General features: G+C 34.6%; 1 protein-coding gene across 4 annotated transcripts in view; it reads right to left on the minus strand.

Annotated features, from left to right (window-relative positions):
* The window catches only part of MARCHF1 (membrane associated ring-CH-type finger 1), a 922,254-nt gene that overhangs the window by 309,999 nt on the left and 593,459 nt on the right, over window positions 1-18,796 (minus strand). For 2 of the 4 annotated variants that reach the window (XM_059174546.1, XM_059174519.1), the window contains exons 1-3: window positions 17,036-17,219; window positions 16,501-16,541; window positions 15,205-15,353 (exon numbers count right to left, since the gene is read on the minus strand). In XM_059174546.1, coding sequence (XP_059030529.1) covers window positions 15,205-15,353; window positions 16,501-16,541; window positions 17,036-17,043 — 198 coding nt within the window. In that variant the 5' untranslated portion in view covers window positions 17,044-17,219. Of the gene's footprint in view, window positions 1-15,204; window positions 15,354-16,500; window positions 16,542-17,035; window positions 17,220-18,796 lie in introns of those variants that run through there. The other 2 variants (XM_059174528.1, XM_059174538.1) reach the window with 1 other exon arrangement.

An 18,796-nucleotide genomic window follows, 5' to 3' on the forward strand; every position in this document is an offset into this window, starting at 1 on the left:
TGTATGTGAGGTAGATTTATCAAGACAGTGACTAAGGGTACATGACAGGAAAAAATGTACTTTCTAATTTGGGCAAATGGTTAAATGTAATCCCCTTCATAAAGATATAGAATGGTACAGGGGTGCCTGGATGGCAGTGGGTTAAAGCCTCTGCATTTGGCTTAGGACATGATCCTGGCGTCCTGGGATCAAGTCCCACATTGGGCTCTCTGCTCAGCAGGGAGCCTGCTTCCCCCTCTCCCTCTGCCTGCCTCTCTGCCTACTTGTGATCTCTGTCTGTCAAATAAATGAATGAAAATCTTAAAAAAAAAAGATTTAGAATGGTACAGAATTCATTGAAATAAAGAACAATTTAGGAGTCAGCCAGGTAAATAGTCAGGATTATATGACTTCAGTGCTACTTTTGTCCTTGATGAGCTGGGTGACTTTGAATCAATCCCTTAATCTTCAAGCTCTCTTGTGTGTATAATGGAGATAATAATATCTGTCCTACACAATATATGTAGCTTATTTGAGAATAAAATGAGCTAATGTGACCGTGACATAAAAAATGAAGTTGTTTTCTGATTCTTACTATAACTTATTTGGCAAAATTAGAAAAGTCTGGTAAAAACTCCCCAAACTTGAAAAATTTAATTTAATTTGCTTCATCTATTTCGGCTAAAAGTTTGTTCCAAAACCTTACGTATTATTTTTACCTCAGACCGGTGATCTGGGCTACTTTTATATTAGAAAAGAATAACGTGCTGTGGAATGTGTTATTTTATTAAAAAAAAAACTGAATAAAGTGTACATAATTCAAAGATTTCTATGGAAATTGAGACAATTACTGTGGAAAATTGTGTTTCAGTTTATTGTGCACACACCTTTGTATAACATTAGTCAAAACTTCCCTGAACCAATTAGAAGGAAAACACTGTGAACTGTAATTTCATCATCAGGTCCATGTCCTCAGTGAGCAATGGGAACCACCAGGAGACCTGTCTTCATTTTTCAACCATTCTGACAAGCAAAAGGCAATTAACATAAGCCATTTTATGTATTGTCTTGTTACAGTAAAAAAAGAAGTTGCAACATGTTTTTGTACTTCACATATGTTCTTCACCAAGAACACAACAAAAGAATTGTACTCTTAAATCAGTACCTGAGTTAATTTCATGTTTGACACAGAAATAAGAGCATGTGAAAGGCAATCTTGTTTTATGCACATAAAAGTTGTAATTTCAAGAGAATAGAAATAGGAATTAGACAAAAACCTGTCAAATTAACTACTAACTAAGCAATTATATGGAATGTTCTTTGTTCTTCCAGTTAAGCATCTGAGATACTCTTGATTTTGGCTCAGGTCATGATCTCAGAGAGAATGAGCCTTCATATGGCGGCACCGTGCTGGGCATGGAGCCTGCTTAAGGTTCTCTCTCTCCCTGTCCTTCTGTCCCTTCCAACCATGAAAGCGTCCTCTCTCTGTCTTTCAAGAAAAAAAAAAAAAAAAAAAGGAAAGCAAGAAAAACAAAACAAAAATAAAACATCATGTTAAGTAAAAGAAATGAGTCATAAAAGGCCATATAGTATATAATTTCATTTGTACAAGATATCCAGAATAGACAACTCTATAGAGACAAAAGTAGATTAGTAGCTTCCCAAGCCTGGGAGGTGAGAGGGAGGGCTGGTGATTAACTACTGGTGGATAAAAATTTCTTTGGGGATGCTGAAAGTGTTCTAAAGTTAGATTACACTGATGGTTGCACAACTCTGTATATATATTTGAAAATATAATAGTAATTGATTGATTATCCTCTTGGATATTAATAATTATCAACTACATTTCTTGGGAAAGGGGTAAGGTCATTTAATACATTCTCTTGTGTTGGGTTAATTTGTTTTAACTATTTAGCACAATATTATCCAGGAAAATGTTGAATAGTCAACATATGTGGCAAATCCCTTAGGTTAAAAGAAACCTTTCAGTTGATGGATTGTTAAATTATTTCTATATCACCTTAGTAATTGTCAACTGTAATTATTAAGTAGAATAATTCATAAGTACAGCTTTGTGACTCCACATTTGGAAACCAGCAACTCAAATGCAGATATGGGAACTAAGACACCTGGTTTCTATGTGTTCAATGCAGCCTACAGGAATAAAATTTAATTTAATGATCCAGTAATTCTTTAAAGATAAAAAATGAAATGGCTTTCACACTGCAGTTACCAACTTGTCAACTTTCACAGATACATCATCACACCAACCAAATTTTATTACACATACAGTGATGAGAATGCAAACAAAAATTAGTTGTCCTGTTTTCATGGGTTGAGTAATTTCACCTATGGAGATGAGACAAACCATCACTATTCAGTGTGCATAACATTGCTGATGTTGTTATTACCTCTTCAATGTAGAATAAACTTAAAAATTAGTGCAGTTATGTGCACTTTGTATTATTAGAGCCCAGAATAGAACCACATTATTCATTGTATTTTCTGAAATGTTTAGGATTAGGTCCATCATCACTGGCTTGATTAATACTTTGTATTACAGAGAAATGCTTAATAGTTAAAAATGTTTAAGAAAACATATTTTTTAAAAAATATAACGTTTTACAATTTATTTGTCAATACTACAGCTTAGATTTATTAACATTAAAATGTATTTTATTCCCTGGGGCTAAAAATACATTATATGTTAATAAAAATTTAAAATATATATATAGAAAACATATTCTTTTACCTAGCCTTTATGCAATGTGTTTGCTAATCTTTATATTACTATAATAAATTGATTTTGTTACACACAAGGAAATGAAGGGCAAAGGTTAAAAATAAGTCTGCTTCTCTGTAAAAACATTTTAATTTTATTCTACCTTCTAATTTAAAAGAGAGAAAATGATGTTTTCTTATTAGATTAAAATTTTCTCTCTCAAATCATCTACTTTTCTTTATAATATGTAGTATATAATATATTCAATGAAATGTGCAACAAATTCATATTTAAATGTAAATCTCAATTAAACTTATTTCTAATAAAGTAAGAGTTTTTATCTTTCCCTGGGCATATTCTTTGCAGCATAGAAAAGTATATTAGAGGGGCACCTGGGTGGCTTAGTCGATTAAGTGTTTGAGTTTGGCTCAAGTCATGATCTCAGGGTCCTGGGATAAAGCCCTGCTTCAGGCTCCTGGGTCAGGGTGGAGTCTGCTTATCCCTCTCCCATGCCCTCTGCCTCTCCCCTCACTTGTGTTCTTCTTGTTTCTTTCTCAAATAAATAAATGAAACCTTAGAAAGAAAAGAAAAGTGTATTTGAGCATGGGTGCTCAAATAAGACTTAGTAGCAGGGTAAGGTTGGTAAATTATCTCTGTCCTCTGCAAAATGGGGATTTTGTTCCTTTCATGCAGTCCTACAGTGAGGATTAAATGAGTTGTTAACATGTCAGGGGCTCAGAACAGTGCCTGGTATATACCATGTGTCCAACAAACATTAACTGTTACAGTCTTATTTTTCCACTCTTTGTTTTTCTAAGTGCGCAAATCCATATACATTTACATGTACATGTTTCCTCCCCAAAAGAATATGTTTTGACACACAGCTCCTCTGCACTGTTCACTGGGAAGGCTCATTGGAACCTACATTCAAATGGCCACTAAATTACTAGAAGTGCTCCCACAGCCTACGATATAAGACTACTGTTGCATATTAAGGTTGAATAAATTATACAAAAATAGGTAGTTTAATTCCACAACCTATGGCAAGTACAATCTTTAGTATTAGTTAAAGTGGATATCTCTCAGTTCCTGAAGATGATTTTACTTACTTATTACACCAAATAGATGATATGTCTTTAAAAGTAAACAGAACACAGAAGTTTAATTTTTCCACAATAAATGTTTACATAGAGTCCTAGAATGCCCCTTTCTCCTCTCTCCTTTCCATCATCCCCTTTATATCACTGACTCTTAGGGGTTTTTTGGGGAACACTCTTACCTCCACAGATGGGTTAGGTACCCATCTAAGGGCTCATCTAACACCTGTTGTGTATGTCCTATTCTACTCTTGACCTATTCATTTAATTGTTTTCTTCAATAGGTTCTTGAGTTTAAGCACCCTGTCTTTTTTACCTCCAGTAATATTTATTGCATAGTATAGTGCTTGGTACATAGCTGACTTTCAATAGAGACTAGTTAAATGAATAATTGAAGAGACCTTCTAAACCAAGTGAACAGTTCTGAACCACTAATTTCCTCTGTGAATCATTTACCTTTGTTTTGTTCCACAATAACAGACAGCTTTGGAGCCCCAAACTATAGCTCAACAATCCACAACCTTGATACCAATGAATTCATTCATTAGGTAGTGCAGTGGATTAATGGTGGATTAGAGGAGAAATTACTTGGGGCGCTGGGTGGCTCAGGCAGTTGAGCACCCAACTCTTGATTTCATCTCAGGTCATGATCTCAGGGTCCTGAGATCAAACCCTGTGTCCTTGGGCGCAACATTCAGCATGGAGTCTGCTTGGAATTCTCTCCATCTCCCTCTGCCCCTCCCCCAGCTTACACACACTCTCTCTCTCCTAATAAGTAAATAAATCTTCCTAAAAAAGAGAGAAGTTGTTCTAGGATAAGAATTGTCATGTTATGTCAGGTAACTTCCTGCCAAATATTTATATGAATAAAATATTCTCTACAAGGTAGCACAAAAGACTGGAGACATGTAGAACCTCAGAATCCTGCTCTGTCACTCTTCCTATCTTTCTCAACCTTAATTTCTCTGTGTAATAAGAACAGCAAAACCTACCTTCAGAGTTACCATGAAGTTTTAGATACATCTAAACTCTTGAGCATAGAAAACGCATTAAAAACTACTATATTATTAATTATTGTGTTTTGAGATAAAAATTTACCTAAGACCTCTACCTTACTTGTCTTTTGAATAAGACTGCATAAGACTGCTTCACAGAAATAGTCTGGATTCCTCAGTCCTACTCTGACTTGTTCCATTTATTTCCAGGTGCAATTTTTATTCTGAGGCAAAACCCAGCTGACTTGACAAATATCAAGTCAATTTACCCTCCCTACCCCAGTCTAGAAAGCACAACACTCCCACAAGAGCAAGGTCAGAGAAGAAATCTTTTCCATCTGCGTCATTTGTGAGTGGAGAAAAGCAGTTTGCCGCAATTCCACATATACACAAGAGGCCTTTCCTATTTGGGTATACACAACTCCACTCACTAGTCATCAAAATGAAATGAAAATATTTGAAAATCAATGTGTTCTAAATACTATACTGATCATAGAATTCAATGACTATTGAAGATTCAACTTCTTTCTGAGGAGCTCACAATTTAATTTATATCTAAATTAAACAGACAGACGTGACAGATTTTGATAACAAGCAGCTGTGAACATGATCTCATGATTTACTCCTTAGAGGAAAAGATCTCTTCATATAAGGAGCATTTTTAGATCAATTATTACTATTGTGAATAATCATGTTTTGACACTGTTCAGTAACTATACAATTAAAGTTAATACATCACTTTAAGCTGCACAGTGAATGTAATTTTTCTTCCTAGTGTGATGTTTGAAGCACCAATCTCCCCCTTTGCATTCTTCAATTCAATCTGTTTCCATAACAACCACTGGGATATATTTTTAATGATTTTACTTTCTTACAAAAATCAAAGCTCTTGAAAGGCATAATGTCTTTCATTTAATTTCCCTCATTTGCATTTTATAGTTATTCTAATAAAATTTTAGATTTCATTCACTATTGCCTTTGGCAGTATTTTAGTAAAGGCTTTGTAATAGCAATTAAAAACAATAAGTGATAAATGATCAAATAAGAAAGAATTAAAAGGGAAACGAAAATGAGGTTAAAAAAACTCTACAAATTCTATCTTCCCTGACATAATCTATTTTCCGAATGCATAAAGACCACTGCACAATGAACAACTGTCCCATTTGCTCAGAGAAGTAAGGTGAGCCTGTTGAAAATAAGTCTGTGGGTTTAATGGGAAATTTAATATAATCAAGCTCCTCTTTCTATTTCCCTTTTATTTGGTTTCTAAGAGAGGTAATGTTTGTGGGACAATACCAGTCCATTTTCCATAGGCAGATGCATGATTTCCTTCTGTCTGATAAAATTAAAAGTGAATGATGGGCACAGTTGGGAAGAAACTGAGAACAATGATTCTGGCAAATATTAATTGTAAGTGTGATATTTTAATTAAGGACAAATTTACATTTTACTGCCTATTGCATTGAACAAAATACCTCCAATACCAAAATTCTTACTGAAGGCAGAATCTTATTTCAGTAGAATGTACTTTTTACAATCATGATTTTAGTAGAATGTACTTTTTACAATCATGATTTTAGTTTCCAAAGCTTGAACTTATGTATTTTGGTCATAGAAACTATCTCAGAATTGTTTGATCTTTAAGATGGGTTCTTCCATATCTCTAGGAATATGGCATTCCTAATAAAAAGAAGGGATTTAATATATGAGATTTTACACTTAATAGAGCTTTATAAACAAACAAAACTCACTTTCATTTAGTTCATGCTCTGTGCTCAAGCTGTTTATCCATTCCACAAATTTAATTAAGTTCCTGTTATGTTTCAAACACCTGGGATATAGAGTTAAATAAGACATATCTTCCCTTTTTCATCTTACATTCAGGTGAAGAGAAACAGAAAATAAACCAACACACATTCATATTTATATAAATATTTTCAGATAAAGATGAGTCTGAGAAAAAAAGCAACACAGAATTGGCATAGAGTGAATGTGTGTGGCATAACTGGGTGCAATATCAGCAGCAACGCTAATCAGCGTTGTTAGGATAGACACACCAGGTCCTGAATGAAGAAACTATCCTTGGAGATATCTAGAAAAAAAATTGGGGGTATATAATCTAGATCACATATACGGCCCTCATATGCATTTCCATAACATAATAAACATCACCATCATAATTACTAATTTATGAAGCAGATTACCTTCCTCCTCAGTTTGATATGCTAGTATCTGTGCTGACATCAATGGTTAACTTGAATCAAGTTTTATAGTCAATAATCAAAAGGATGTAATTCTTCACTCCAATTTAGTGATTAAATATTGTATATTAGATTCAGTACAACATACTCTAATCACTTTAACTAACTCCACCGCTGAATGTTATGAATAGAAGGCATTTTGTTGATTTTAACACAAAGGACCTTAACCTACTAGACTTGTATGTGGGGGTTAGGCATAGCAAATAATATCCACTCCACCTCATTTTTATGTTTTGGCTTAGAATAAGGAAAAAAATGTTATATTCATCTCTCTATAGCAAAAGCTCTACCTGACTTATTACCTTTATTTTCATCAAATTTTGCTCTTTTGTGATATTATTGCTTATTTAAATTGTGAGATCATTGTAATTAATCATCAGCAATTATTATTATCAACAATTAATTATTATTAACAAATCATAATTAATATTATTATCATTAATTATTATTATTAATAATAATTAATTATTATGAATCATACAAATTATATGCATTTATTTATTTTGTATTTGATATCCAGGGGATGTCAGTATTCACCAAATGATAAAGAATGGAATTCTAAATGAAAAAGTCTTAAGTTCAGGTACTGATTTTTTTCTATATTACACAAATATCCAAGTGGGCTAGTTTAATATAAAACCAAGGAAACAATAGTAGAGCCTCTGAGCAATAAGAATAACAAAAAATGTGAAAATGATATGATTCTTCAATTAAAACATACATTCTATTTACATGTTTTTAAAAGTAAAAATAAAAGTGCTTCATTTTCATTTCTGATTTTTCATAAACTTAATAAGTATGGAAATTTAACCTTCAACAAAACTGTCCTATTTTGGAAATAAAAGATTATGACACAATGAAACATGAATCTTTTTAACTGCATGTTTTATTAATAAATACTTACTGAAATTGTGCAAGGATTTACGTTGTCCAGGAGCTGCAAATTTTCTTCTTTAAATGGGTATTTTTAATTAATTAATTATACTTATTTTTAAAATTTAAATTCAATTAGCCAAAATATAGTACATCATTAGTTTTTGATATAGTGTTCAAAAATTCATTAGTTGCATAGGTCTTATTTTTAGAGAGCTTTATAGCAAACTGGAAAAATCTTAAGATTTAAAATCAGACTTACTATTTCTGAGACAAATTATTTAACCTTTCTGAGTTAGGATATTTTCTCTTGAATAATGTATACAATAGTATCAATTTCTCATAATGGGTGTAGTATATAAATAACCGAGAAATTAGAAGATCTGTGGCCTTATGATTTGAAGTGAATTACCCAAAACTCTTAAGAACATCTCCATATCATTACCTATTTGAATAATTAAATTTGTATTGTGTTCATCTCAGTATGGTTGTAAGCTATAATGAAACAATGGACATAAAGACTGCTTTGAAAATTATACAGCTTTATAAATATATCACACACAGATGTATAAATCCTTGAAAGCTTTCTTATCTAGTCTTCCCTCTTCAGTCTATTCTAGAGTTGCAAGTACCTCATTTTGGAAAATGTACATACAAGGTTGAAAAATGTGCCCTGAGTTGACAAATACATGGTTGGAAGTGGCAAATCACCTTATCAAATACATCAAGTGACACTTTGTTCTTTTTCTCTACTTAATGATAATCTACTTACAGCCTCAAAGACTCATCACTGATTACAGAAAAGTAATTTTCTCTGGAGTCATTGCTGACTACCTAAAAAATGACACTTTTAATCTCCTTATTTTGTCTTCCATTGATATTTTCAACTCATAAAATTCTTCCTCTTTTTATTTCTGATTATTATGATCTCCATTACTCTCATTTTAAATTTAATATTGAAACTCTGATTTGATTCAGGATATTGCTTAAGGGTACAGTCAGTATAGGGCACTTTGCTTTTATTTTTAACATGTAAACTGTGTTACATTAAATTTAAAAGAGAAATTTCTTCCCTAGCTGTCATAGAAGAGCTCTCCCACCCCTATGGTGCAGCTGTGAATGTAGTTTCTTAATAAGCATAATCTCTCAAACCTCAAATTCAGTTTAAAACATTTACACTAAATTAATATTTTCTGAATTTAAAAAGCAGGTAATCTCAATTGCTTTATAGATTTAAAAACAAAACAACATAACAACAACAAAAAACCTATTCTGGGGCAACTAGGTGGCAAAGTTGGTTAAGCATCTGCCTTCAGTTCAGGTCATGATCTCTGGATCTTGGAATGGAGTCCCCTGTAGGTTTCCTGCCCTGCAGGAAGTGTGCTTCTCCCTCTTCCTCTCCCTTTGTCCCTCCTCCTAGCTCCTGCACTTTCTCTCTCTCTCTGTCTTTCTCTCTCATAAATAAATAAAATCTAAAAAAACACAGTTCTTTTCAATTATGTCAGTTATTGATGGTATAGTGGTGAAAATGGCTGTAAAAATGGCCGTACTTATAGGTCACTAAGTGCAGAGCAGAGAATAATCTAACCGTCACATATAACCATAAGATTATAAAGAGAAGGCCCTATTTGTCTTTATGCCACACTCTCCTGTATTATTCTCTCATTCACAATCTTTGTGTTTAGCTAAATGCATACAATCCGAATAGTGACTATTCTCCCCCAACTTGAGGAGACATGACAGAGTGGCCCTCCAGATTTAGACTGTTTGGATTGCTGGAATCCCAGCCTCATCAACATTACCTGGGTCACTCTGGGCAGGTTTTTAAATTTCTCTATGCCTCAGTTTCTGTATCTAACTTATCCAGTTTCCTTTCCAAAATAGGGATAATGGTTATTCCTACTTCACTGGACTCTTGTGGGTATTAAAAAAGAAAATATGTGTTAAATATTTAGAAAACTCCCAGCACTTTCTAATCAGCCATCTCCCTTCTCCTCCTCCTCCTCATCACCACCATCATCTTTAGATGGGATATGATCTGTACCAGAAAGCCTCAAATGCTCAGGATGACAGCAGAGGAGTAATAATAAAATATGTGCATACAAAATGGAAATATAGGACAAAACTGCTACCTCTCAAAGGAATGCATTTGTGGTGGAAGCTTGTTGAGTGCTCTCAATTTCCTTATTTCAGTCATACAAGACCATATTTCCCATCCTTTTGACAGATACACTGGAATATGTCATTGATTTCCAGCCAAGGGCATCAAGTGATATGCATCACTTCCAGGCTTCACCAGATATCTCCATGGTCACCCACTCATTCTTTTCCATATGTTATCTGATACACTCAGATGTCCTTTGTTTAAGACAGTAGTCCCAAGAGATGGAAGGAGTAGGGATCCTGCCATTCATTGTTGGAGAGTCAAATGACCTTTATCAGAGTGAATCATGAGCAAAAGCAAAGCTCAATTATGCTAAGCCATTGAAATTTCTGATTTGTTAAATTTCATTGATTTGTTAAAGCTTCTCTTCTTAATTTTTTATACTGATTACTAATTACTAAGATAATAGTACTCAACTCTAAATCAGGTCTTGCATAATCTACTTCAAGATGCTGGAATCAGATTGCTCCTTTGACATTTACCTCTTAGCCAGCTTCTGCCAATACTAGTGCTAATGGAGACTAGATGACAGGGAGAGAGAAAGGATTTGTTTCTTTTTACTTATCCTGTTTCTGCTAGTGTCATCCTAGCAATGATTTTGTAAGTAAGTAGTGGAAAGTGGATCCAAGTTTCTTATTGCACCATTTTATTGCACCATCTAACTACTCTTGTTTTTTTGTTAGATTTTTATTTATCATTTATTTGAAAGACAGAGATCACAAGTGGGCAGAGAGGCAGGTAGAGAGAGAGGAAGGGAAGCTGAGTAGAGAGCACGATGCGGGTCTTGATCTCAGGACCCTGGGATCATAACGTAAGCCGAAGGCAGAGGTTTAACTCAGTGAGCCACCCAGGTGCCCCCATCTAACTATTCTTATTGCACCGTCTTCTTTTCCTTCCACTTGAATATTTAAGGATTGAGAAGAGCCTCTCCTTTAGATTCCAGGTCCAAGATCCTCAGTGTCCCTTCCCTGAAATCAAGTCTCCTACATCAGCTGAGAAGCCTCCTTTCTCAAAGTCTAAGGTGCAACCTGAGGGGCTCCTCTTTCAGCCTTTTAGGTTCAAATAACTCCTTCCTCCTTCCAGTGGTCTCTCTCTGGAGGATTGTTACTTCTTGCAGTTACTAAGTACATACACTTTTCAGTACTTCAAGAGCTGATTAAATAAATATTCATATTACATTCTGTGCTAGAATTACTATTTCCTGTTTACCTTCTTCTACCCCAACTTTTTTAACAACCTAAATATAGAAAATGGTAGCCAAAGCCTGTGCTACCATCACAAAAATCTAAAGTATATGGTGTTTGCTGAGTGGTTGGGCAGTGGGTGGCAAAGAAACCAATTTCAAAAATAGAAAGCCATCTATTTGATGTCCTGGCAAAACTCTTGGCAAAACTACAGTTTGAATTAACTTGAGAGGCAGGCAGTAGGCCTGCTGGGCTAGAAACACTCAAAATAGATGGAAAAACAAAACTTAGTAATGTATATTATCAATTATTGGCCACATTCAGCAAAGTGTTAAAAGAAGCTCAGGAACTAGTATAAAAGCAGATCTGAGTGGGAACAGAAAGACTATAGAAGTTTAAGGGTTTATTGGACAAAATGTCTGGCTTCTTCTTAACCCCAAATGATGGGATATGACTTTAACGCCAAGTGTTGAGTAACAAAGATACAGTAAAAATGTACATTTGTATAAAAGCATATATTTTATTTCGCTAAGCATGATACCCTCTAGTTCCATCCATGTTGTTGCAAATGGCAAGATTTCATTTCTTTTGATGGCTGCATAGTATTCCATTGTGTATATATACCACATCTTCTTGATCCATTCATCTGTTGATGGACATCTAGGTTCTTTCCATAGTTTGGCTATTGTGGACATTGCTGCTATAAACATTCGGGTGCGTCAAGCAGAGAAAGACAACTATCATATGATCTCCCTGATATGAGGAAGTGGTGATGCAACATGGAGGCTTAAGTGGGTAGAAGAAGAATAAATGAAACAAGCTGGGATTGGGAGGGAGACAAACCATAAGTGACTCTTAATCTCACAAAACAAACTGAGGGTTGCCGGGGGGAGGGGGTTTGGGAGAAGGGGGTTGGATTATGGACATTGGGGAGGGTATGTGATTTGGTGAGTGCTGTGAAGTGTGTAAACCTGGTGATTCACAGACCTGTACCCCTGGGGATAAAAATATATGTTTATAAAAAATAAAAAATTTATAAAAAAAAAAAGCATATATTTTATATAAAGTGTATAAAGTGTATAAAGTGACTCAAGGCACTTATGAGATTTAGAGCTGACACTGAGCAAAACTTTTCAGTTAAACAAAATATCTCTTTACAAAGATTGGGTTAAGGCTGTGGTCCTCCAGAGGAATTTTCAAGATAATATCATCTTAAGAAAGAGGCATGAGAGAAGAGAAAGTCAAGGGCTTCCCAGAAAGAACTTTCTTAAGCACATGGACTATGAGGAAGCAAATCAATCAGAATCCTATGAAGATATCTGAAAATTGTGTATTCAAAGACCATGATGCTAAAAATACAAACCTTGAAATATTTAAGACTTAAAACAACTCTTGATCCCACAATTTTTTCAAAATAGGAAAAAAAATATTTTAAGGGTATACAACCCTCATTAGGCACAAGGAGAATAAAAGAAAATGAACTTTCCAGAGAGATATTGAGAGGCCAGAGAGAACCACTAACAAAGATCTCTCCAGGGAGCAGGGTCAGAGCCTATTCAAAGATCCTTCCTGTTTAGTAGGATTTCACCTCTGATTTCCATGTGTATCTGATTCTTTTTCCAAGCATGAATATTATTGTGGTTTCCCTTGTCCTACTCCTCTTCTATATATTGCGTACATATGAATGTTGAGAGCTGGTTGCAAAATGCGGATAATCTATTCATAGGTGATTTGCTATCACCATCATTTGATGAGGACCATAAATAACCAGTGCTCATGGACTTGAACTGAATCCAGTGATGGAAATACTTTTGTTATTTCTCTTGTAATAATCCTTTTTCATGAGGGAGTGGAAACATTACCTAAATATTTGGCAACCAGAAGGGAGGTCTACAGCAGAGAGGGACTGGGTGCTCTCTAATTCCATATGCTCTTCTTGGTTATATGGCTTACTAACATTTACCAGCCTCCCTTGCAATTCAGATGGGGCCATGCAATTAAGTTTTGTCAACAGAAGGATATGCACACATTCAAGGCCGCTTCAATATGTACAATGGCTCCCACAGTCTTTTCCTTTCCCTCAGGGACCTAAGAAGCCATGTCCTTAAGAAGGCAGCATTAAAAGATGAAAAGAGTATGTATCTTTGAGTCATCATTTGACAGTGAAGGAGAACTGATTAAGACACTAGGCTATGATATAAGAAAGGCATATTTCATTTTTCCTATGTTGAGAAACAGATGTTGAAATTATGTTTCAATGACTAGAGGCTATCCACCTAGTATGGCATTGGATTTTAAAATATCAATTACTGGATTTATTAGATTGGTAACTTGATGAGTTTTCCTTAACCTAAAAGTATCTGATGAGAAGAAAATGTCATCAAGAAAGTGAGGCAACATGGTGTAGTAAAATAAAACTTTACCTTGAGAAACCTGGCTTCTAGCAATCTTTTTATCATTTACTAGTTAAGTGACATGGGGAAAGTCAATTAATTTCTCTGGGCCATAGTTCACATCTGGAAAATTAAGCTAATATTAGGTTACCCAATTATAGGAGAAAGCCAGGCCAAATGTTTACTCAAGAATTTTTATGGTTTTGATCTAGTTCTATGAAATAGAAATTAAGCACTAAAGTCATCCTAATAAAAGCACGGAAGTAATTCTTTTTATCTTAAAATTTTTACCCTTTGTATGATACCTGACAAAGTCCAGCTTTAAGTATAAACATTGTGTAACATATTTTTTAAATGGTGTTAACTCATGTCATGCAATTTTATTGAAAATAATAATTTACAAAATATCATGTTAGAGTGAGATAAAGCAATGCATATGATAATTCCAAAAAATGTATTCAGAACTTTGACTATTTCATGACATTACACACATTTCTACATACCATCAGCCCTCTCTTCACAATCTTAGATGATAGAATTTAAGGAAGATCTCACTTCTATCTTGTCAACTGAATGCCTACTCCTTCAGGTGGTTTCTCTTGATATTCACTCAGTACTGTTTACTTGAGATCATTATTTCTATTTAAAATAGTAGAACTTATCAGGGAGATCATATGATAGTTGTCTTTCTCTGCTTGACTTGTTTAAAAAAAATAGTAGAACTTAGCAAATAATTCTAGAGTAAAAATTAAACCTAAAATCATTGCTTATATCTAATTATATGTTCATCAACTAATAAATCAGGCTAATGGAAACACTTGTGTTCATATAAAATGGCAAAACAATAATTAAAATATATCTAACATGTCAATTTAAAACTTACAGACTGAATGGAATTTTTCTTCTTTAAATCAAAATGAAGAATGTTGTAGCCAAATCTAAACAAAATGCATAAAACCCCTTTTGCTAATGAGTTCTCTCTTCCTAATCACTGGGAAACAATGGCTAGCTGCAGCTGGCTATTTAAGTTAAGCAGAAAACAAAATATGGAAGAGTGTATTATTGATTTGGTCTTCAAATTATTTTTGTCATTACTTAATTCACAAAGTTGTATAAAATTATAATTTTGATACTCTTTTCAGAGATTTTTAGAATATAGGAAAACACAGAAGGCTTGATTCTGATTTTTCATTAATTCTGGATAACTCTACTCATTTTTCTCCACTGATTTCATTACACAAATGTAGATTACAAGATATGAACTTTAAGTAACTCTTTAAGGTTACTAATATAATGGAGGGGCAAGACTCAAAGAAATACAAAGAAAAAGAAACTGTTGTTTTAGCTGAATTAAGCTCTAATAGTATATGACATTAGACATTTTATTAATATAAATTATCTATATGAACAATATAATGCAAATGTAAATATTACTGTAAACAAGAATAATGTTTACATAAAAGTTATCCCTTTCCACATTTCTTAGCATTCCATTTACATACAAGCCATTTTGAAGAAAAATAACTTTTCACTCACCAATGTGGAGGTTTGTGAGGCATCAGCCAAATCCCCTGAGATCTCAGGCGTTCGCGTGTTGTTTGGAATTCTGTGAGGGTTACGGGCTATCGCTTCACACCAGCCCAGCATTTTCTCCTTCCTCTTATCCCTTTTCAATTTCTGAAATTCTGAAAATAATTTACATTCCCTGAAACAGGTCACTTATTTTGGTTGTCTGTTTTTGGAAAATGTACATAATTGAAATTAAATAAGCAATTTAATGACATACCAATGGAGACATTTTAATTTAGTCAGAAGTTATGGGGAAGAAAAGAATATGCTGATTTTTAATACCATAGTAGGAAATTAAAACAGTACATATCTATTCAAAGAGCCTAACATCTTTTATACATCAATCTGTGAAACTTCTAGACTGTTGGAATTCCTTGAATCAGGTTCTAAGTGTTATTTTCAAGAATCACGTTATAACATGAATTCTTACCTTGGGAGCTAAAAACAATTCCATTTTCTGATATATCTACATATTCCAATGACATATAAAATTAAGCAGAGCTTTTCAGATGAAAGGTCTACAGATGCAAAATAAATTGAACACCAGTCAGTGATAAAGATTATTCATTCTAGCAGTGGCATGATTATCTCCCTCATAAAGTTCTGCCAACTGAAGAAGGAGAAATTTTAGTGCAAGCATGGTAAGGGTAATATATGACGTACATCACCCCATCACCAGTACATTTTATTCATTTAAAAAATTTCCCTACTATATCCTGAGTAAAAGTATTCTACAACTCTTCCTAGCTTTCCAGAATTTTCCATTGGGGAAGTTTTTGTTTTTGTTTTTCATCTCTGAAAAAGTATTATCAACAATGACTTTTTAGTGTAATGGAGAAAACATTGTTTCCCTTGTAAACTTTTACAGCCTACTTTTCCACTCCACCACCCTCAGTAATTAGAAATAGTTTATTGCAGGTCTTTAGTTAAATGCATTACACTGTCAATTAAATATCAAAAATAATGTGGAGTAATTATTTTTCACAGCATCCAAAGCAATTAGCAATCTGGTGGTTTATAACATTTCAGTGATTCAAAATAGCACAGTTCATAGCACTAAGAAAAGTAACATAAAGAAAGGTGGCACTAACAGATTGATGAGTTATTACTCTAAATGACAAAATACTCAAGTTAAATGGATCTGAATAATGTAAATAGGGAAATTATAAAACACACACACACACACACACACACACACACACACACACACACAACTTAGGGTGGGCAGTTCAAGATGGCAACATAGGAAGACTCTAAACTTACCTCCTCCCACCAAATCTACAGTTACACATAGAAAATTCTCTCTGAAAAAACAAATGTGAAGACGAGCTGAAACAGCTCCTCCACAACAAGGGATAAAACAGATACACTGAAATGGGTAGGAGATGCAGAGACATGGTCTTGCCAAAAACCCTGCCCCCAATGTGGACACCCACAAGTGGAAGGGGTCTCACAAATAAAAAGCATATTCCTGAGAAGCAAAGGGCACAAGCCCCGTATCAGGGACTCCAACCCTTAGGACTTGCACCAGAGATACAAAGTCTGGTTTGAAAACCAAAGTCTTATATCCAGGAGACCCAAAGGGCCATAGGAAACTGAGATTTCTAACTTAAAGTGTTTGCACAGTTTCATTTTCCCTGGGACCCAACACGAAAGCAATAGTTTGAAAAATGGTTAACAATATATGAAGAAGATTTACTGCCTATTCTTAAAGCATCTCTGGAGGGTCAGAGGCCTATTGGAACGCTCTCCAGAAACAAAGGGGTTAGTGGGTGTAATTTTTGCACTCTCCCTCTACCTTGTCATCACTGACTGCACTGATCCTCAACCCTGACTTGCTAAAACCAGCAGGTGGGCATGCCCCAGCCTGGTGCTTCCTCATAGCCCTGCCCTGCTAAAACCCAAAGGGCAGACTCCCTTATTCTCCATTAAAGGCAACAGGTGCAGGTAGTCCTTTCAGAGCCTGTCACTTGAACACCTGGTTCTGGTGGCCATGGAAGCTTACATTTCTGGTCTCCATGGAACTGAAACAATCAAAGACAGTTCCGTGAGGGCTCTAACCCCAAGGCACTGAAATGCCTGTCATCTTTCTGTGACCACTTCTTTAAGACAGAGAGAGATAGCTGTTTTGTCTAATACACAGAAATAGAGAGAGCCAAGCAAAGTGAGGAAACAGAAGAATAAGTTCCAAATGAAAGAAGAAGATAAAAACACAGAAAAAAAAGTTAATTAAATGGAGATAAGTAATTTCCTTAAAAAAATCTTCAAAGTAATGGTCATAAACATACTTACTAATCTCAGAAGAAGAATGATGAAAGGAACAAGAAATCCAACAAAGATATATATATATATATATATATATATATATATATATCAAGCAGAAGATACAGATCTGAAGAATAAAATAACTGAACTGAAAAATACACGAGAGTGGTTCAACAGCAGACCACTTGATGCAGAAGAAAAGATCAGTGGCCTGGAAGACAAAGGCAATAGAACTCACCCAAACACAGCACAAAACGAACAAAAAAGTTCAAAAAGTGAAAACAGCTTAAAGGGTCTATACCAAGTGTCTTAAAAACGTTAAGAAGAACGAGATCTGCATTACAGGGCTTATAGAAACAATTAAAAAATACTTTGAGATGAATGAAAATAAAAACTCAACATACCAAAATCTGTGTTGTAGCACAAGTAGTTCTAAGAGGGAAGTTCAGGCCTACCTCAAGAAACGAGAAAATTCTCAAATAAACCATCTAACTTTACACTTAAATGAGTAATAAAAAGAGGAACAAATGATGCCCAAAGTTAGTAGAATTAAGGAAATAAGACTAGAGCAGAAATAAATGAAATAAAGACTAAAAAGACAACAGAAAAGATCAATGAAACCAAGAGCTGGTTATCAACAAAACTTATAAACTTCAGCTAGATTAACTAAGAAAAAAAGGGGGGGGGGGCGCCTGGGTGGCTCAGTGGGTTAAGCCGCTGCCTTCAGCTCAGGTCGTGATCTCAGGGTCCTGGGATCAAGTCCCGCATCAGGCTCTCTGCTCAGTGGGGAGCCTGCTTCCTCCTCTCTCTGTCTGCCTCTCTGCCTACTTGTGATCTCTCTCTGTCAAATAAATAAATAAAATCTTTAAAAAAAAAAAGAGGGGGGTCATATAAATAAAATCAGAAATGAAAGAGAAGTTACAACTGATCCTGAAGAAATACAAAGGATCATGACACTACTATGAAAAATTATATGCCAACAAATTGGATAATATAGAAAACAGACATAGTCCCAGAAACATAGAATCTTCTAAGGCAAACTCATAAAGAAATAGAAAATCTGAATAGAATAATCGCCAGCAAGGAGATTAAATCAAAAACTTCTCCTCAAACAAAAGTCCAGGACCAGATAGCCTCTCTGGTGAATTCTACCAAACATTCAAAGATTTAGTACCTATCCTTCTCAAACTCTCAAAAAAATCAGGGAGGAGGGAATCCTTCTAAACTCATTTCACAAGGCCAGCATTACCCTGCTACCAAAATTAGAGAAAGACACCACACACACACATACACA

Source organism: Mustela lutreola, chromosome 1, assembly GCF_030435805.1.
Source record: "Mustela lutreola isolate mMusLut2 chromosome 1, mMusLut2.pri, whole genome shotgun sequence".
Classification (NCBI taxonomy): domain Eukaryota; kingdom Metazoa; phylum Chordata; class Mammalia; order Carnivora; family Mustelidae; genus Mustela; species Mustela lutreola.